Raw genomic sequence first — 23,211 nt, forward strand, 5'->3', positions numbered from 1 at the left:
CCGAACGCATGCGCCGCCTGGATATTTAGAAGCTGTCTCTTAAATTCGCGTCCGAAGCGACTTAACGAGTCGCATTCTGCGTACGCCGACATGCAATCGGCTATTGTCCTTTTCCTTTATTTAGAACTCCGCTCCGTAAGTGGATGCTGGCCGCGATGAGAAAGAACTCAGTCAGAGCGACAGTCGCAACAATAAGTGTTCTGTTGAAATTGCCAGGTCTATTAAGGTGTTGCTTTATATAAGGCTTAGTACTAACCTATTAGAAGATACAACAAAGATGTATAGTTTTGCGTAGATTTTAGAAGGGGTACTATTTTTTTTAAGTTCATACATTGCTTTCTCTGAAATTCACCTGAATCTTAGATTGGAAGACCGCACCCACTTTTAGAACTTTTACTTACCCACATAAACCTTTTACTTACCCTCATGATGATTTTCTTAAGTAGTAAGGAATATAATAATTAATTTCTAATACTCACCTTCGAAAAGTTAAGAGTGCGTGCTTGGGATAGGAAACCTGGAGATCAATGATGAAACTGAATTTTGGAAACCACTCAATGCAGAGGACCGGAATGAGTAGCGCCAATTAGAGGAGATCCTTTAAAAGCATGAAAGAATAAAAGGACTATTAGTGTTTATTTGAAAATTCAAGTTAATTGTCATAGATTTATATAAGCGGTAAAATAAATAAACGAGTAAATGTCGATAAGAATATACACAAAATATGCATTCATTTATCGTTATACTCTACATAAAGTCACACGAGTTTGTTGCATCCATTTGCGTCCTTTCTCTCATTTCAATTTACAATACGCGAGAAGCGCAGAGTTGACGTATTCCATTACTGTTTTAAGGTGAATTAAACCTTTTAAAGTTAAAATATGTTAGCATCATGTATTATACCTTACCCATCTTTTTGGGATTAGACAACGATACTGTCCCCTATTTCTGCTTTACAATAATTAAAATGACTGTGCTCTAGTTTAAAAGTTACAGGAAATCAGTCAGGAGTCGTTTCAACCTGATAACAAAAGGTAACAATTCATTTGTGGCCGACTTTCCAATCCTATTTTGATTGATTGCATATGTCCATTGACAGATGTGAGAACACGCAATTGCATTAAATCATCTGATTACATGAACTCCATGCTCATTTGATGCTCCAATATTATACAAAAAAAAAAATGGATTACACTCCTAATTTTGTATCATATCGTATCATGTATGGCTGTGGTATTAAATCGGAAAATATTTAAGAAGTAAGCTAACATAGTAACCAAACGAACAACGTCAGCACGCGCCATAGGTTAGCATGTTAACCAACATCATTAATTGACATCTGAATATCAACACTCGCAATAGCAGACCATAGATATACCAAGTCTCAAACTGTCAAGTGGACTGCACAGAAACTTAAAACCTCTCGAGGACGTGGCTGCAGAATTTTGCAGCGCTCTCGTATATGATAATGAGCGCTATCTCCGACCGAGGGTCTAATCTGACGCACACATGGCCGGTCTGCAGTGAAGAGTCCTCGGTTCCTCGGTATGCTAATCTACCCTTCGGTGCAAGGAGATGAGTCTTAACGCGCATCTAAATAGTATTTTGTTGTGAAATAGTACTGCTGTGGTACACGGGTGGTTGGGATGTGCAGCTTTAGAGAAATAAAGCTAACTTATTTAATATTATATATTTTAATATCTTTTATACATTTTAAAACCTAAATTGTCACCTAATAGTCACGTGCTGAACATAAAATAAAAAAAATTGTTCTAATCATGTAACGGAAATTGTGTATGTACCTAATAAAGTTTTTTATTTTACTTTTATATTTCTTCTCGCTTTCTTGGACTTGTTTACGTTAATCCCGGAAAAAGTAATTTATTATTGATTTTTTGTTCAATTAATTGCTAATAATTAATTTTTATTGTATAGCATATTTATTTATTAAAGTTATACATTTTAAGATATAAAGGGACTATTCATCATTAAAATAAAGCATAACACATAATTTTCTTAAATATATATTTCCAAAGTAAATTATACTCATATATTTCTCCGCAAGTTCTCCCGTCCGTATGTCACCATCTTGAAGCGGACAGCACTACGGCTCGCTCGCCACTACACTCGCGTTATGGTAATGAGATCGAATCCGAAATTGGACGCAGTGTGACCGCGACTACGTTCGCGAGTTCGATTTATATTTACGACGCGATGACGCGGCTTACTATGCTCGGTATTCAATATGCGGGTTTGGCGTTAAGTATCGAATATCTAGTGAGTAACGCGAGTGCATGGGTTGTGGGAAATCTTGTGTCGTTTAATTTTATTTAGTGTTTTCAATATTATATTTGATGTTTCACGGCAAACAATGCATGTGTATTAATTAAAAGCCTTATCGCCAGTAGTAGTTTTTGATAATTTGATTGACCTCTTACGGTGACTGTCGACCATCGAATTCCACTCTAATTTTTTGGAGCTTATATTTGTGAATAGTTTAAACAATAAAAAAAGATATCGAGTAAACGTTATTGACTAAAAGAATAGTAAAAAAAAGTTTTCAAAACTTTTGACGTCCAATCCACACTCTCCAGCTAATAATGGTCTGATGACAATGTAGTAATAATTACATAAGTTGAAATTACCAGACAAATACCTACCTCTGTATATAACACTTATATAACTAAGTAGGACTTTAGCATCACGTCGGCACTAAACCCAGGTTATACTAATAGACTAATCTAAGTCCTGAACCAACTGGAAACAAAGGCGTTATCAGTCGAAGTAAATAGCGCGTCCTTATCTTGTTTTTCCCTGTCTAACCAATCTGCGCAGTACTTAGATAAGTCTCTTTACATAGAAGTATATTGGCTTTTAATTACTGAAGATTACGTTACAGATTAGAGATAATTAATAGGTACCTAATGGAATTAATTATAATCGTAGGAGTATTATAAGATTCTCTGGTGTGTAACAAACAAAATCCCAGAATAGACATTTTTATTTTTGGTCTGTCCAGCATCGAACCCCGAACATCATTTTTTACTACTGCAAAACACACTTAACTAAGAGTAGGTTTATAAAATAACACTGATGTATAAAAACCCAAATTTGCCATTTGCGATGTATGCTTGAGATTGAATCCAGAACCACGTCAAAGGTAAAGTGACCGCTGTGCTACGCGAGTCATCGTTGCGATGAAGCAAAAATATTGAATCCTGATACTTAACTCAGGTTATATCTTATCGGTTGTACGAAAGTAAGATTTAAACGTCTAATCCTTAATTGTCACCTGAGTCTGCTTATTAGTCTTAATAAAAATACTTGATAGATACACCCTATAAACAAAGTGTGACTAAAAAAAATAATTGCCCCAATATCACATAATGAAAAATATTTAAAAATCGAATCAATCGATTTTAAGTATCTGATTAATGCAGCCGAAAACAAAGTGTGGTGAAGGAACCTAAGAATACAAACATGTTAGAAGGGTTATTTTTGATACCGATCCGTAACGAGATGCGTCAGGAAGCTGTTAATCTCCCGACATCCATCCGACTGTGGTTATAACTTTAATTCTGTCGGCTAAGAATAGGATAACTCTTTTGTTCGCCCAGTTAAGTCTTATAAATTTCACACGTTGAAGATATTATGTTTGTATCTATACATTAATACCTAATATAATTTAAGGTGGTAAAACCGTGTCCCATTAAACTCCAATGGCATCACTGCCATTTAACAGTGTTAAGTGCTGCGGTGTTGTTTGAATGATGTAGTAAGGAAGAGATAGGTACTAATAATCTACGTTCCATCGTAGATCTCAGGTGGAGTAAAGTAGGTACCTATCTGTACCAGATCGTATCGACCAATCCTAATCCTGGACTGATGGCCTGTGTTCATGTTCAGCAATTGCCAATAAATATATACTATTAAAAATCCTATATTAGGTATTAAATATTCTGTATGAATTATCTACGTGTACATATAACTACATACATGTTACCTTTAAGTAGATATTATACGAGCTTTTCAAACTATGATATCTTATGAGTGGTGTCTATGAAACTTGGCACATGTAAGTGTTCTTTTACATAGTAGGTTTTATGCAATTCGTTTCCTTTAACTGACCTTACTCGTATCTATACCTAATGCTACGTAACGAAATTGCGGGCGAATACTAGTATGCTTTAACTATCGACTGTATAACTACCATCAGGTGGAAGCTCGTTCACTCTTTCTATAAATAAAAGAAATTATTTTTTATTCTTATATAAATTAAAGCCGCGTCAATATCAGAGCTTAAAATCACAAACAATTCTCCTCATTTTGTTACACAAAGCTCGCTTTCAACACGCTCCGTTATCGCTTTTCCATCGGTGACCTAATAACTTTTTACGGCTTACAACATTCTAGACGACCATAAAACCCTAACACCTAGCCCACTAAAGCTCTATTCAATGGAGCTTTTACTTAAATAAATCAATAAGCGCTTTTAAACGAAGGTCAAGGGAGCGCCCTAAGTCATAAAGGGTCGGCGACTTTATTAAATTAGGGAATTTTTATTTCATTCAAATGTATATTTTTTATTAACGGATATGTTACTTTGTAAAGAAGCACCTTTATGCATAAGCGCTTCTAATTTATAAGCACTTCAGCATATATTTGCTTTACAGAATATTTTATATAGTAAGAAAAGTTGCGGCAGTATAAAGGTTTTAAAATTAATGGCAGATGTTTACGAATCATGCGGCTAATTAATTCTTCATGAATTGAACTTTTGTTACATTGTATCTATTTGAAGTAACATTTGATTCGACGTTTAGTGTAGACGGTAAATATCAAATGTCCAGTTTATGTACGATTATTTTAATTACCTAGTTGCGAATTCATTTTATTATTATTTTTTAATAAAGCTCAGCTCTCCATTATTTGGACAATTCAAATGTGTTTCGTCGAAGGCACATAAAATAATCTTGTATTCAAGTTATAACTAAGTTTAAGAGCATTGTAAATCTGAATCGCTGTCACTCGTTGCTTAGACTATAGCGTCACAGAAAGCGTCTTTAAATAATTTAAAAGACTATCAACTTTGCTTTAAATAATGACACTTGACGTAGCATTTACGTATTTGTTTTATTTTAAAAAGAGCAACCCGTTCATCGCTGCCGTTGGTCAGTTGGACCCCGACGTTACAGAAATCATTTTTCATAATAATAATTGCAATGACGATCAATCTTGCGTCGTCAACGGAAGGCACTCAACTTCTCAAATTTACGTGTTATTGTTGTTTACTCTATGACTGATAGCCGGCTTCGAACACCTGACCTATTTGTGTTATCGCACGCGATTACCGGTAGTCGTAATGTATTCAATATTTCTGGGTAATATTTCTTCACTGTTTAGTTCGTGTTGTTAAAACGGAGAATGAGCATTTAAGTAAGTCTCAAGAAACAATTTGTTTTGTTTGTTTGATTTGATCATATTGGTAATTATGAAGTGCAAGTTTTACTCCTATGAGGCTAGTCGATAAATCTATTGCATCTATTATTATATCTACTTATTTTTTGCTTTAATCTCAAAGCGAATATTTATCTTCATGTTGAAGGTGGTACCTATGTTATTTCAATAAATTTTAAATCACAATGCCCTTAACTAATAGGTAAGTATGTTATGTACACGGAATAAAACAGGGAAAACAATTAAAACCCTACTAACAAACAATGAAATCCAGAAACGAGTCCAAAACCAACAGTATAGGCTTGACCTTCGCAACCCGTACACTACCTGGATTAAAAGCCCTTCAAATAAATCCCATGCAAAAAGATCCCCATAAATCTTTGGCCGCCGCTGGTGAATAAATATCTCAACTCGCGTTACAACCTTCGGATTCCGACCGCAGAAAATATCGCACCCGAATTCCGCTGTTGACAGGGGGCGAATGAAAAAAGCGCGAAATTCGCATTCCGTAGACCCCGCCCACGCGAGCGACAGGTGAATGCGCGAACGCATCCACTCGATTTGCTCTGTTTTCAACGTGGAATACATTTAGCGAAATATTGATATACAATGGCGGTTGACAGCGCTATCTACGGCTGCGGAGACGACTTTTTATTGGATTTTTTACATATTTTTTGTCTCGCTCGCATTGTTTTTGTCAGCGATAATCGAATTGTGTCCGATAGATACTTGTGTCCGTTTCGGTCGAGATTAATGATCGATGTCAGGCTTGTCACAACATTAGGACTAGTTTGTGTAGGTATCCATTCAATGAGTTTCTTTTTTTGCGTTGCAGATAATTGTGTACATATCAATGTTTCATAATCGGGTTTTATTGTTTTAATTAGCTCTCTTACCGAAAAGGTACCTAGCAGTGCAGTGTAGCTCTTTAAAAATTCTACGTTCAATTATGTTTCTAAGCGGCTAATCAGTTGTTATTGTTGTTTTTGCGAGGCGTAATCTCCGTATCCGCTATCAGATAGTCGCGTTACCTACTCAATAAACAAATGTTCGAATATTAAAAATATGATGGATAGTTAAAAACGGCTCATTAGCAAGCGTATCATCGCATAATCGGCAGCGGGTACGTCGGAAAAACAAAAGTTGATAGGCGATGTATCATGATGCATATGCATTAAAACGTATAGCCGGAGAAAGACATACAACAATGCACAATGGGAGCATAAATCAGTATAATTAGTTTTGCCCGAACGGAGCGAAATCATTGGTCAAAACGCGTGGAGACCCCGCCCCCTGGACCAAGTCGACGTTAGAGCAGGTACTTGGCAAGTTGGTTTGGATCAAACGTAACGTCAGCAACGCGAGTGCGGTGAGTGACGAGTGACGACCGCGCGATAATGTGTCGTTCATTGCGGATCGTATGTATTGTTTTGTTTGTTGCTAAATTCACTATTTATGTGTGTTTTTCCCTTCTGTCTGATTATAGGTCTGCATGTCGGTGTAATATGTAAGACCACAGCGTGAAACTTTTGACTTAAAATAAAATTCTGCCGTGAAAAGTATAAACCCGAAAAAATATTACTCATGACATTTGGTGTGTTAATTTTTTCTAACTAAAGAAATAGGCCCTGTCAAGTCTATTATTGTACAATTTACTTATACCTTTACAATGTTATTCTTTTCAATAATATGCTAAAAGTTTTGAGAATTTTTCTCTTTATGAACTTTGAAGTTATGACAAAAATTCAAGGTTAACTTTTCTGTTACAATTTCAGGTAACTTTTCAGGTTTTCAGTTTAAAATCCGACGCAAATGTCGGCTTTGTAGTTTCGTTCACTTGCCCGTGAACATTATTACCGGCTTCAGTTTCAGTGGCTCCTAACTTGGAATATAAATTTTATGTATAGCTGACAATATATGGTATGTAGAGCTATAGACTGAGATTTTAATGTACGTTGAAAAAGGTATTTTTGTTTTAGCGGCATTCATTTTATTCTTAACTGATAATATGTTATATTAATAACTTTAGTAGAAATCGTTCTTTTACTATAAGGACGACGATATTTCTTTTATTTTTAGTACCTATACCTACATATACCTAGTTGTAGAAATGTGGGTACGCACATTAATAGGTAGGTAAGTACACATTACAACCATATTGATTAAATTTATGATAAATATTATTATTATTTTATATAAATGCTTAAACATTTTTATGGGAAGTCGATATTTATCGATGTTTGTCTGGTATAACCACCTACCTACATAGGTATACCATGTATGTATGTAAAAAAACTGAAAAATATGATAAAATTTCAAATCATGAAAGTTCATAAACCAATAAATAAAAATAACCCTTTTATTGTTTTTTTTTACTAGAAATATCCCCCCTTTTTCTGCTGACGGTACGGATGCAACTGGTTACATCGCATGCACGGCGCATTCCGCGTGTGCTTACAACTGTTCTATCAAGTGCATAGTACGTCGCACCTTCTCGATGGTCAAGTATTTAACAAGAATCATCGGTTTTTATGTAAACTATTTTTTTTCTTTGAAATTCATCTTGGCTGCAACCTTCCTTAATTGCCACTCGACATGGTTCTGTCGTCATAACAAGAACAGTAAAAAGAAATTTGATGAAAATTGATCATTTATAAAAACCAATCCACCTTATGGTAGTTAGGTGATAGGCTTAACTGCCGCCTGCACACCTAGGTATACTCAGCACTATATAGTAAGATCTACAAGAGGCCGATTACATATGCATTACAACACCCATGGGCTGAGATGCTCACCTAATATGTAACTCAGCCAGCATCCATCCGTCTCTCGAAACAAAAGAACTGCTTCAAGTTGTAGGTGCGACTATGGTACTTCCTCGGTCATGTCTGTTTCCACCACAAGCATAATAAACACAAAAACTTTTGAAAATAATCTCAATCTTGTAGAAGAAGTGAACGTATTCTTCCGATGCGAATAGTAACAAGACGTCGGCGTTGCACGTAGAAAATGAGATCCGTAGCGAGCTGACAGACGGACGGAGTCTTTTCTTATTAGCTAGTTTCACTTGCTACCTGTTTATTTATCAATGTCAATTTGTATCAACGATGCTTTCTTGCTTTTTACTCTCAATACTGTCTTTGTACTAAAAATGTAAAACATTTCGTGGTTCAAATGCAACATCTTCTGTTTTGGTTAAGCTTTTCATAGTCATTCCTTTAGGGAATTTTAGATTTTATAGTCAAAGTAAGTTCAGAATCACGTTTAGGCCTCAGGAGTGCCAACACATAATCGACTGCTTCAGGTTTCTTTCTAGTTCTACATGAAGTTGGTTGAACATTTGTAGGAAAGAACCACGTTAAGTAAGCAGTCGATATCATTCATGTGATTTTCGAATAAGCAAATTCTCTAATGCTTCACTTAAGAAAGAATTTCATTAGAGTCGGCGTCAGATGCGTTGCTTCCCCGGGAGAAGAAAGCTGAATAGACTCTGAGAATCTTACGTATCACACCTTACAAATATGAACTCTTGAATTAATATCTACTATTTATGAAAAGCAGATTAAATACCGATTTGTAAAATATCTTAATCCTTTAAAAAACACGAACGGGTCCTCGTTTCTAAACCTTTTCTGATAAAAAGTAATCAAAAAATAACCTAAGTTTCTTACAGTAAGTCTCAATATCAATAAGATATCTGCAAGATTATCTGGAAGATAACATAATTATCTACCAAAAACCAATCGCTATAACGATATAACGATTCATTAACAAAATAATGATTTGGAATATATTGACGCTGGATTCATCATTTGATTTTTCGACGACCACATTATTTCTATCTAACAAAAGGATTATTAAGCGATGCTGTGTTCTGGTTTGAAGTGTGTGGTAAAGGTGAGACACTTATATGAGACGTTCCAACTTAGTCCTCAGAGGTAGCTTCTATTGCCGATAGTTAGGTAGGACTTCTATTCTATCCTGTTTGGTTCCATTCTGAAGGTACCACAGCCATTTTTATATTTGCCGTACAACAGCAGTGCTAAGCACTGGCGTGGTGCCGCTTAAAGGGTGGTAAGGGTGATATACTTATCTGAAGCCTTCTTAGTTAGTGCTATGGGATAGCAAAGCATTTGTGTCTAACCTCAGGCAGGATTCCTATTTTATCTGGGCTTGATTACAAATGTCCATGGGCGGCAACAGCCGCTTACCATAATGTGGACAGCATAATTCTTTGTAAAAAAATCCATAACGACTAAAGAGTCCATTTAGAACTGGTGGAAAGTCGTCAGGTGATAGTGGGTTATAAATAACGGAATTAAAGATTGCATATCTCCATATCAATAAAATTACATGTAATTGGTGCGCACTGACCCGTGTTATCATGTTGATATGGTATTCATATCGCCAATAAATGTTGTGCAATTATACTAAAGGACTTTCTAGTTCGTGATTCGATTCCGGCATAGGAAATTCGAAAAGACGTATTATTTTTTGCCTTATTGCAGTGTTCGTGCTTGTTTTGGTGTAACCAGTATATCTTTATATATATATATTTCTTATGTGCGTGTGTATGTCACTGAACTCCTCCTAAACGACTGGACTGATTTTGATGAAATTTGTTGTGTGTGTTCAAGGGGCCTTGAGAAGGGTTTACATTCACAATTTAGTCCGTGGGAAAAGGTTTTTTTAATTAATTTTTAATTCGTAAGTAGGTATAGAATCGGAACCTATGCATTTGATCAAGTGATGATGTTTAGGAAAGTTGTTGTCCAAGAGCCCACGAGGGTTTGGAAATTGGTAAGACCAATTTCCGATAGATGGCACCACTGTCATTCCAATGCAGGTACAAATTTTCCGTTTTATGTATGTCATATTATTTCTTTAAAATGCGGGCGAAGCCGCGGGCACCACTATTCACCTATATATATTTTTTTGCCTGCGACTTCGTTTACACGGAGGTCAGTATTATTTGGACGCGATAGTGAGTACCTAGGTATAACTAAACAATCATATTTATTAAGTTATTTTTATAACATCTACGTTATTCTGAGACAACAACACTTTTAATTTTTAAAAAGTCTAAAATTAGTTTCATAGTTCTAGAATTGATCACCAATCTTTTATATCTTTGTAAGTATAAACTCCATAATGATTCGTTTTAGTGCACATCATGTAGGATGTCTGTTGAAACTGAAAGAACGCGCATGCTTATTTCCTAAAAGAAACTATCAATACGGCATTGCAAAGAAATATGTCGGATTACGTGACCCGGTCCGGTTGTCGGAACATTAGTACAAATGGAGCGGAGTCGCGCTCTAATGAGAGTGATGTCCGTCTGTCCGGCTGCAGACAAGTACGGATCGGTGCGCCACGGTCCGGTATCGGATTTCACATGCCGGATAATCCTCGCACGGGGTTAGATGGATTTGTTGTGTGTTTGTCGTCTTGGACTTGATTTGCAAGGATTTTTAGTAAACAAATTATAAGGGATACTTTCATCCCTACAATACGTTATATATATCCAGACCATGGAACTAGATCCATAATTTGTATGACTATTTTTTAACTAATTACCTGCCTAGTTAATATCAATAATTAGTAATTGATGGACAGCGGATGAGTATTTAGTGTTAAAGAACATTATATCTATGGCTGATTAAACCATACTTTCGTAGATATAAGGTGCGCTTAGCAACATAACTACCATGAAGTACCGATTAGATATTATAATGTCATGATCAATAAAGCATTTTGGTAACTGACAACGGACTGTTCTGAGACTTTTAGTTCGGGCGCTTTTTAGCATAATAGGTACCTATACGTCCTCAGCTCTTTATCTATTGTCCCACTGCTGGACACGGGTCTTTTTATGAAATTGTTAGGTGTTAAGTTTTTTTTTAAATAAGTAAGTGATAATTAATGCCACATAAATTTGAAAAAATAGAGTTTTGTGTCTGAGATTCGATTGAGAGGAGTTATTAAACCACTAGGCTAATGTAAACAAAATTCGTAAGAAAACATTAATATATACCAAATTGGATTCACACACAGAGACCAGCTCAAATACCCAGACCCAGAAGAAAAATTCAAATTCATCGAACCCGGAACTCTCCATACTAAACTAGTACAGTCACCACACGATGCTCTAGAAATAAAAAACTAAAAACAACAAAATTAATTTGTACGCCACGCAACAAAGCCGCGCCGCCGTACGACAGATACGAACAATCGATAACGCGAGGCCACGGAGTAATTATTCGAGTATATATCGCATTAATATCGATAATATCAATCAACGTCAGCGCGCGAAGTTAAATTAATACCTTTATGAATCGAGTGTCGTCGCCAATCAATCAGGATACATGTTGATTGATGGCTGCCTGGAAACAAAATACATCGGATGTTATCTACAGGATAATGTGGGAAATGTGTTCTGTTTTCAAGGAGTTTACAATTTTGGCTGATATGACTTGGATTTTTGTTTACGTGTTTACTACTGTAAAACGGGTTGAGTGTTACTACTGTAAAACGCAACAAACGACAACTGGAGTAGTAAACTGTAGTAACATTTTCTCTCATATAGTGGACATGAAGCTTCACATTTAAATTTTAATAATTTTTCGCATTTAGGATTAGGATATGGTATCTTGAGAAATGAAGACGTCCAATTCAACAGTGAGTTAATGTATTTTCAGGTCTTTATATGGGAAAATAAAAAAAATAAAGTTTCAAAACCGTATGCGCTTATTTTTTGAGTCGTAGATGTAATTAATCCAGCACACAAATCTAAGTAGCTTACTCGTATTTACATATCAGTCCGTTTAGAGATCGAATCCGGAACTCTAAGCCTAACACTGGTGACCGCTCCACCAGGCCATCAGCGAAAATTATTTGGTTTATAAAGTAATCGTGTTGCAATCAAAGCCATGATTCACGATGAGGTCGTTATCTCTCAGGACTAATGTTTGATTGATCGATGTCTACAAACAAAACTCTTCGAATATTATCTTCATATTATCTATTGTTGTATTTTTGTTATTATGTGCTTTAGTACACATGTTTTACGGATTTCTTTTAGTTTAGCTCTTTGAGGTACGTCAAGAAATCATAAAATACCTAATGTAACCAACTTAATCAATTAGAATTAAAGTAATAAAATAATAAATGAAATGACACCATTATCGACAATAAAAACAAGGTCACATCAGTAAATAGCGTAAAATATTATACTAGATTATTCGAAAAAAGAAAAAAATCTTTCCGTTTATTGATTGATTAATTAAATAAATTACAAAACGGGATACAATTCGCGTTAGAAGGTCAGTAGAGAACGCGGGGCTAATTCGGCAATGACGCTGCGGCCGCGGCTGACAGCTACAAATGGTTTACTTGTTGCTCACGCCGCCTGAGTTGTTGCCTATATTTGCGTTTATTTGCCGACTGTACACTGCTTTTGATTCAAGTTGGTTTAGCTGGAAATCAATTTGATATAGAGCACAAGAGTTAGACCGTCAGTGGAGTGGCGTGGATTAATTCGGGCATGACGTTCATTTAGCGGTTTTAACTGACAGCCACCAACAGTTTACTTGTTGCTCCATCTGCCTGAGTTGCGGCCGAGATTAATTAGGCTAAGTTGGTTTAGCTAGTTAAGGACTACCTATAATTGACTTTAAAAGCTACATTGTCAGATGAGCGGTGAAGAGCTTGTTGTATGAAAATTATGCTTCTCGTCTGAAACTTTGTTAGCAGTCACAGATGGTAATCTTGCTTTTATAGTTAGTTAATCTTATTCTATTCAGTTGCTACCAATTGTTTTTCTTGCTAAGGGTATATTACTTTTATTTGATTTGATTGATTCTGCTTTTGCTGGAAATTGGGTAGGAACACATTTGTTGTTGCTTATCAAGATTTATTTGTTGCTTACATTTTATATATTTAACTGCCAAACAACATAAAATTCTCATCATACAAGTGATACTCGTAGTGTAACTGCAAGTATCAGTAGCAGTTGGGGAGGGACTAATGCAATGACACACAGTAAGCGGTTTCAACTGACGGCTACAAATCGTTACTTGTTGCTCGCGATGTCTATGTTTGTGTCTGTTTGTGTATACAGTTATTGTAGTAAAAATACCCAAGTATTGTACAAGTACCACTGCATGAGTTGCACGTGTATGACATTTTTTAATTTATTAATTACATTTTCTATAAAAAAAGTAACTTTTTACATCACTCTGTACATCTTTAAAATTCATATTTATTTTGTACTTGTATTTTAATGTTTCAAAATTTTCTTTATTATTAGTTACGAGTGTATCATCAGATGAACAAAATTTTTAAAGTCCGTGTGTTTTTCATCAAGTTTTATAACGAAAATAGGTATGTTTCGTAAATGACGATAACATGGAAACTTATCACCAATTCCGAAACTATTTACCGATGTATAAAATACACTAAAATTTTATTTGCCGTAACATCTTTGAGTTATTTTCCTTTCCTACAACAAGCAGCTATAGCTGCTAAGAATATTCCAAAACATTAACCAACCAAAGTTGGCACAATCTTAACGAAAAGCAGTTTTAGCTTAGGCGTTATATCAATAACGTGTTCAATAACTTCACTATAGGCACTGCTTATCTCCACTATAGGCACTGTTGCTTATCTTTCAGGCGCCGGACAACAAGGCGTTCCGACTGACGTTACGATCCCCCTCCACGCGGCAATTACCGGCAGATATCCCCCACTTGATAGCTTCGCCGTAGATTAAGAAGCTAGATTTAGGAGCTGGTTCTCTGGGAGTTTTATGGCTTAGATAGCTAATAGTAGCGCCCGTCAGAGGCTAATCGGGTGGGAATCCACAACGCCACTGTATCAGTTATAAATCCAGTTTGAGGACGCTGCAGTAAGCTTTACTTGTTTATGTATTCCTGGTACGTTTTATTAGATTTTAGTTAATACTGTGCTAAGTTTAGATATGGAAATGGGGGTTAAAATAATTTATTTGTTATGGAAAGGAAATAAAAAAGACTTTGAGTGTCACTTTATGTTGTAAACTTAAAGATAAACTATAAATAGATTAGAAATCCTGCCAGAGTTGAAAATCTATACGAACCTGATGTTAACTAAAGAAGGACGATTTACTTATGAATGTTTGCCTTATTAATCAGTTACGAACAAAAACAAAAAAAAAATACTAATGGTGCCTTCAATTAATAGCTACTTTTAAAAAATCACGGAGATATCGTAGTACAAATTTTATAGGAATATTACAGGACAAACATTAGTATAATTTCGAAATAGAAACGATTATAAATCCTCCTTTTTAGGTCAAAGAGCTCTTCTATCATCCATTCCCATTTGATCATTTAAACTAGAAATAATAGATATAAATCATCGTCAAACTCTAAAATTCAATCGTAATCCTACGTTGACTGGTCTTATCTCAGAACTAATTAGTTTGAAATGTTTCGATGTAACGCGAAATTAGCTCGAGAGGCGAAGACACGTTGAATCGGACGTCACAATCAATCACAGATAAAATTGTGGGGAGGCAATAAATTAAAATGTCGCGACAAGTGACTTGCTGCACTGATAGCTGGTGAGCGACAAGCGAGGAGGAAAAGCGTCTTCATCAAAGACTTGTACTTTTTATGGACTTTCCCACAAAATGTTTAAGCGTTGTTTCACCAGAATATTTATTATTGAACTACCGGATATGTAGTGTCTCTTGTGGGAAAACATCATTCTGCAATATTTCGTGACGTTTTGCAAGCGGCAAGAGATAATTGATTCCCGATGCATAAAATTCTAATTCATATTTAATATCGACACTGCGACAAATTTAAACACATCGATTTAGGCGTTAAGTGTAAGTTAAATGTAAGATGTTAAACAATTATGGATGTTGTTCAAGCTGATTGGATTGCTATGTAATTGTAATCGTAGGTAATCGGAAGCAGAAAATTGTAATTATACCGAGCGTTACTTATAATTCATTTTCCATAACTTCTCGCACGTTACCAAGTGATGTACGGGTCACAATTTGACTGCTAAAGTACTACACCTGTTTCGATTCCCTCGCTGCTCGCCTCTCGCTGGCGATGCACCCCGTGTCAATGGGGCGAACGAGACCGGTTATAATTGGGGCGGTTAATAAAAACATTTGGTCTCCGTCGAAGGACAAATTCGACAAACATCGACTCTTCCAATTAGGCGTTACGTTCCAGATTTATGGTCCTGCGCCATTTCGTGCGTGGCTCAATTTATTGACTCACATGTGCGACAGTGATCGTGGTGATCGATCTGTTGATCCAACCGTCCCGGTCGTTTTAATTTTTAAAGGAATAATTAAATTGCAACAATCTGCTATTTCTGCGCTAGTTCTTGCAGTGTTCGATTTATTGACTCATATATGCGTCAGAGATCGCGGTGATCGATCTGATGATACGTCGTGGTTGGTGCGTTCGATTTGATTTTTAAAGGAGTAATTAAATTGATTGACTTCGTCATACTTCGTGCACCGATGAGTGGACTGGATGATTCGTGTTTTTTGAAGAAATAATGAAATGCCAAATCCCCCCTAATATTTTGGTTCAAAGATCTAAGCCTGTCTAATTCTAAGAGGTGAACCGATTTCATAGCGATACTCCAACTGATTGATTAATCATGAAATAATTTCGAAGTGTCACAACAGACTTATTAAATAGAAGTTTTAAATTTAGTTAGTTTAGCTCATAATTTAGATTCGATTAGGTATTTTAAAGATATCTAAATAATAATATCTATGATTAATACTTAAAATTTTAACTTATGATTCTTAAAAAATAATACGGAATAGTATTTATTTATTTAAAATTTATTGCACCTCTAAAAAGAAATGTACAAAAGGGCAAACACCCTATTGTCCTTGAACTATTGAACATACAGAATAGTTAATTGAAAATCGAGTATTTATAATAAATGGAGATAGACCAGTTTATTGAACTGGTCTAGAACAATTTTCACGATTGGAAAACGCCTTTCCATTTGATTGTGATCGAAAGCTAACAAAGCGCCCTTTGTGCCGACGAGACGGCAACGAGACGACTGGGAAATTACGTGTCGTGGATGCTAAGGAGACTTAGAGAGGATAATACAATGTAGATCTGTTTAAAATTAATTTAAAGGCAACGGATTTAGTTTTAACAGACAATTATAATTTGTAAACTTGAGAGTGATTACCACGATCGATGAGAGATGATGATGATGATGAAATCGATGATGATTACATGAGAAAATTTACCAATTTTTGTACATAATAAAAACAATGATGAAGTCATTCTTATTAATAGTAATTTTATATTATTTTTATAAATAAAACACGAAACAATATTTTGATGAATGAATGAAATTTTGATCAAATTATACTTTGAATGCTAAGCGAAAACCATATGAACCAAACAGTGATTTAAAATGTTAACAGTGATTTTACGAAAATCCAATAGCTCAGTTAATAGTCAGTTTGGCTATTAAATATCCTTTAATCCACGCATCTCAAATTCGCTCGAATAATATTTCGATTGTTACAAGAGATGCTCTCAAAACACAAAATACTGGCATATGAATAAAAATATAGCGAGCAATAATGCTCGGTATACTTATCTATTTTCCATAGTAAGAAAACTGCGTCGTGAAACTAATGAAACATATATTATTAATATTGCAAAATATGTTTTCGTTATCAATAACTAGATACGCCACAGGATTAACTTTACCATCTGCCGTTTGATTGATCATTAGATAAACGCGAATATGTTTGAGCGATTATGGCACGTACCTGATAGCTTGAACCGATCAAAGCGTAGCTAAAAATCATATTACAAACCCAAATTTTACCTTCACTTCATCACCAAGCTAAATATAAAGCTAATAACTAACATTAAGGTCCAATTCCGAACGAGCACCACCGTCTTTATCATCAGACCTATTTACGTTCTCCCGATACAATCAAGATTTATAACTTTTATTGCGACCCAGTGCGTTTCGTTAGCGTTGTCATCCGTATCGCCAATCGATGCTTTATCGTCGATAATCGAATATTATATCGATTTCACGGAGAATTCTGGTGAAATTAATCCATTGTTTCGTTACCCGAGAAACGTCGAGTCACCGGTACCTCGGACGTTTTCTATTGTGACGATTCTGTTTTCGAATCGACCGCGGAAATACATCTGATCGCCGCGTCCGTCAAAATTACACGCGCCACTTCTGAACGGTACTGGTTAGAGTTCAGGGTAGCTTGGCTGAGTAACGGATCGCTTAAACTAAAATAACATGATAGACCGCGGAGAACTTGGATCTAACGAACTGTAAATGGAAATAATTTTGGAGCTTTTAAAGACTATCTTAATAAATGATAATGAAGATAGCACTTACTGACAATTTAAAAAATAGTGGTAATGGTTATGATAAATCCAAGATGTTATGGACTTTTATAAATGCATTTTTTTCTATTTAGGAATATTGACAACTGATTCATTGATTTCTTAAAATGAGACTCAACAACAGGTCGAGATGACTCAACAAAGGTGCATGACAACTGTGCAATAAATTGATGTTGTTGTTATTACCATAAGTCCCGAGGCAGAGCTTTGCTGTTTCATTTAGAATTAATTGTAGATTCTAAAGCACTTTTGTTTTGAAATTAAAATTTGATTTTAAAGCGTAGTCAGATGCAGGCACGAGCATCGGGGGCGGATGCGCTCGCTTCCTTTGATCGGATGGAGCGTGCTCACTGCTCACTCTGTGCGTTTGCCCCGGGCGTTCCATCCGCATCTTTGCCGTCCGGCCCGGATTGACATGCTGCGTTTTAATCAATTAGCGAACAAGTTCACGACCCAATGGGCAGTGAAATAAGGCCGGGCCACCGTGGCGCCGAATTTTCGGGCTCCGATTTCAAAACGACTTTTTTTACCGTTTTCGTTTTCGGATGATAACTTCATAATCGGAGCGAAAGTCGCTCTCTCGTCGTTTTGGGTTTACAGTTCGCGGGTTTTAGCTCCGTGCTCTGCGGATTAGGTTAAACTTGATATGGGGATTGACTTTAGCACCGTCTGCTGTTCGCTTTTTCTAAAATTACGTGGGATATTAAGTCATGACGATATTAGCCTAATGGTCACTTAGTTATGGACACATTGTAAAATCGGGATAATGGAAATCGAAATGATGCAAAAAAATGTAGATTGATTAAAAAATATCATATCATATAATACTTGAAATGCACCCACTTCACTTAATTTGTACGCAGCTTATCGGTGCAATGATCTTAATTTGATATTGCTTCTAAATCATTCGAATGTTATCAATCATGACTCCACCTGTAATGTTTGCTTAAGATTAGGCTTAAATCAACTTTACGTACAATTTTAGATTATTTGAAAATATCATTATTTTACCAATAATATTAAATGATAATCAACATAACTCGACTTCTTAATCGGACGGTCCGAAGTTCAATTCTCGGGAACGAACATCAAATTTTTCAAAGTTGTGCGAATTAGAAGTTAATTATACTTGTAACGTATTAAAGTAAGTTCACATGCCTTATGTGAATTTTCCCAATTTGGCCAGCGCGGACAATCTAAACTATTGTCTTAACCCGTCTCATTCTGAGAGGAGACGCATGTGCCCAGCGATAGGATGGTAATGGGTTGACGCCAACCAACATGGGATATCAGTTCTTCTCTATTTAGATTTGATAAAAGTGTCCATGAGTGGCAAAAATCAAAAAACATCATTAGCCTTAAAATAAAATCCTTACCTATACAAAAAGTTATGTGTTACATTGCGATTATCTTTCGATTGTTTTAAACTCTTGTGCTTTTCTCAGCCACATATTATTTTCGATTCTTCCATCGATAGCAGCTGATTTCTCATTAGTATTATTTAATTATTTAATCGTTGAAAGAAAAGGGTTACACGCAATTACTTTAGGCTCAGATTAACTCTGAAATTCTTAATTGGGCGGACAACGATAACCGTGTACATACAGCGATGGGATCGATCTTATCTGAATTAAGGACTTGTTCCACCAGAAAAGTTTAAAGGTGTTCTTCGTGGTTCCATTGTTGTGTTGGTTTGGCGTTCCAAAGCAGTCACTTAGTATTATATAATGTTTGTCTACTATAATATTTGCTGTGTAGTAAGAGAACCGATATAGGGGAACCATCGTACCAGTGCCTAAATTGCACCACAACAATGTCTAGTCTTCTATGTACGAAAAGCTATATTTAGTAGTGCGAGTGAACAAAAATAATAAAGAAGCATGTCAACACGATTCATTTGAAAATATTTTAAAAACAAGTTTTTTCACTAAAATTTAGGTAATTTAGATAGCACACCCTGCGGTTTGATGAATTTATTAAATGAAGTGTCGTTGGATTCGTCTTAATTATGAGAGTAACATAGGATTTAAATTTAATCAACGCGTTTTAGTTCTTATAACAATTATCTAGTTTTTAATATCGTTGATCGCTTGCCGTTCGACAGTTATTCACAAGAGTAAGTTCAACAGTGATGGTATCGATTTTATCAGAATAATGTTTGATAACTAACTTTGAATAATTGATCCGGTGAGGTCGATGGGTAACGGAATGATCAATCAATCATTAATCACTCTGTTTGCGCAACGCAACCACCGACCATCGGTGGCCCCGTTTTGGTGTAATTTTCCTATTTTTATCACTATCGTCGCTTCATATCATTTTGGGTTACTGCGTGCTTTGATTGCCTTTGTAGAGTTTCGCGGTATGTTTATTTTATAATCATGAGCGTCTATATGTTACGTGAGGTACAGGGTCCCAAAGCATTTCCTTTAATTCCTACATGTTACACATAACTTTATTATCACGTGCTTGCTCAGTTACACACTTGCACAATGTTACATTAAAACATTAGAGATAGGCACCAACGATTGCTTTAAAATAATCGTTCGTTGCTATTGAAGTTAACCTAAATATTATTTTTAGTCGTTCATCAAGATTAACAAATCGTATTGTAGGTCTGTTTGCGCTCGGGTAATCGATTTTACTCTTTCAGGTTTTTAGAACGCCTTTGTCTAGTGATAGTTTTGGTTTCCTCTTTTTGGAAACCTTTCATTTTATTGCTTGTAACATGATTTTAATTATCTGGAGAATACCCCGCTTTAGCGTGTTTAATTTTGTTGTTATATCTATTGTTATATTATTCTCTACTATTGTCAAAATACATTGAATTACATTTTTTTATCTTTTTTGTAGGCTTACAAAATATTTGCTTCCACTTTCTCATGATTTCTTACAGCGATCATATTGTAACTACGATAAAAGAGATTTTTCTGGAATATTCTAGACGAACTGTATTTAATAAAATTGAAGTTAATAATGAAGCTCTGCTCGTATAGATACTCTTTATACATTCAACACGACATGAAAACTTGAGCTTTCTTCTGTTAGATGTTCTTCAATGGATGCACTTTGACTAGAATCTGCATCTGAATGAGTGCCAAAGTGCCAAATTACACACACCAGCTTGGCAACTGACTTTCCTCAAAACCCTTGCCTAAGATTGCGACAATTCTGACCAAACTCTTTCCTTCTCCACAGAAGAAGCCACAAGCCCAGAATCCGGGGTGAAGGAGCGCGGCGAGCGTCAGGCGCGGGAGGGGGGAGACGGGTCCCGGTCCGCGTCCCCCGCGTCCCGCGCCTCCCCTTCTTCCCCTGCACCTGACGAACGAGACATCGAGCACAGCATACCGGCGACACTCATCCAGGACCCTAATGCTGAAAGGTGAGACCAGAAAACTTGTATCGAGAAGACCCAAGGTTTTTTTCATTTGTATTTGGTGAGGAAAACCTCTCTGATAATGTGTCATGGTATATTAGACTCATAAAGATGCTAAAAGAGTAGGACGTCTAAGTCTATCCAAACGACCATTAGGTTTTCATAATAATAGTTGATGAGAAAATATAACCATGCCCTAAAATCATTGTAATTTACCCATTCGAATATTTTATTTCAGTGGGTATCATAAACTCATTCCACTCCTGAGAAGTTCTTCCTGGTTGCTTTTGATTTTAAGTTGAAATTTGAACCCACGACTGGCAAAATATGCCAGCTTCGAAAAATGTTTGTCATGTTACTTTAAAAAGGCTTTGTTTGATACAAACGAATTTTCCATAACATCCGTATCAGTATCAGCAGTTTCAAACTTTGGATTAATCGTATTTCGCGCTTTATCTTCTAGAACCATTCATCATAAATATTATTCACTAGATCGACTTTAACATTAAGTATCGAGTTTATCGTTTTCAAAATCTACATCCGTCCAGCAACATACAGCAGTTACGATAACACACATGGGAACTCAAGATGTTACGATCACGCACACATTTGCTGACTGAGTGATAAGTTATGATTAATTTGCCAGATGTAATTTCCAATATTGATTAATTTTGATAACACCCGTTGATATACTTATTGTCTGCAATTCACTGTGACGGCTTAGTACATATATTTATTTCTACAGTGACAAATTCGCATGAAATTGATGTGACCTTAAGTAGGCAATGACTTCTATAATCTAACTAGAATTGGATATTTGGAGTCAATCGCGGACGCATTGTTATCTCTGATAACTAAGATGGAATTACCTTGTTAATCATCATCAATATGCTTTAAACGTATAGATATTTGTTTACCATATAAAAGTATAAAAATTAAGATGCAGTTTACCTTATGGTAAATGGCCAGTGCGGCCCATGGACATTTGTAATAAACCTTAAATAGAATTTCAAATTCTACCTGGGGTTGGTTTCAGGTGCGTTTTTACTACCGAGGACTAAGTTGGAAATTCTAATATATGTAGTTATCTATGTCTCCCATCACACTTCAGGCCAGAATGTAGCTGTTTCTAGACGGAAATCGGAAATATGCTGCTGTAATCAGGAAGGTTCTTCGGAATAAAATTTCGTACCCCCAGAATGAGCCGTCGAATTCCAAAACATTGGGATGTCAATGTTGTTGAATTTTTACGGAAGTTTTACACTAACAACTATACCTATATAACTATCAAAACCAAAATATAGTGATCAATGCAATAACGCAGAAATAGGTGAGTTCTGCAACACTTTAGCCGTTTTGCCCCAGGAAAAGTGATCAAGACCTGTTTTAAGATCGATGCATGAAATAAGTCGTTATTAGATGCAAAAAAAATCGTGAGAAGTCATCGTCTTGATTTATGAAGAGGTAAAAATAACGATCTATCTAGGATGACAGATTAATGAAGTTACGAAGAAATTGTTGCATGACTAAACGCACAGTGTCAAGGCAAAGTTGATCTAGTGACTCTGTCTGGTAGATGATAATTGAATAATTAACGTTGTAATGAAAACATTGTTAACAATTACGAATTGGTTGTCTTCATCGATTGACTTAATTTCTTTATGATTGATTTTATTTGTTACTATTTTTGTACCTTGATTTGCATTTCTGACCCATTTCGTAATATGTTCCGATTTTTTTGAAATTCATCAAGATTCTTAAAAAGGTGCTTTCTACACTCATGGCCTCACTCTAGAATTCCGTAAGAAGTGGGTAATATGAACACGCAAAGATGAAAAAAATAACACCCAGACCCACAACAGAGATTTAAATGTATCACTGAGATGTCTGATTTGTCGTCAAGCGAATGTGGAACCTTCTGAATCTTGTGGAATCTTAAACCGACATTGCGAC

At 35.8% G+C, this 23,211-nt stretch overlaps 1 protein-coding gene across 2 annotated transcripts in view; it reads left to right on the forward strand.

Moving 5' to 3' along the window:
* LOC140752960 (protein tiptop) overlaps positions 1-23,211 on the forward strand; it is a 316,120-nt gene that overhangs the window by 277,633 nt on the left and 15,276 nt on the right. For both annotated transcript variants that reach the window (XM_073087276.1, XM_073087277.1), the window contains exon 4: positions 21,081-21,264. In XM_073087276.1, coding sequence (XP_072943377.1) covers positions 21,081-21,264 — 184 coding nt within the window. The remainder of the gene's footprint in view (positions 1-21,080; positions 21,265-23,211) is intronic.

Source organism: Epargyreus clarus, unplaced genomic scaffold (assembly GCF_041222505.1).
Source record: "Epargyreus clarus isolate Ecla_fem2 unplaced genomic scaffold, WU_Ecla_fem_2.2 ptg000026l, whole genome shotgun sequence".
NCBI lineage: Eukaryota > Metazoa > Arthropoda > Insecta > Lepidoptera > Hesperiidae > Epargyreus > Epargyreus clarus.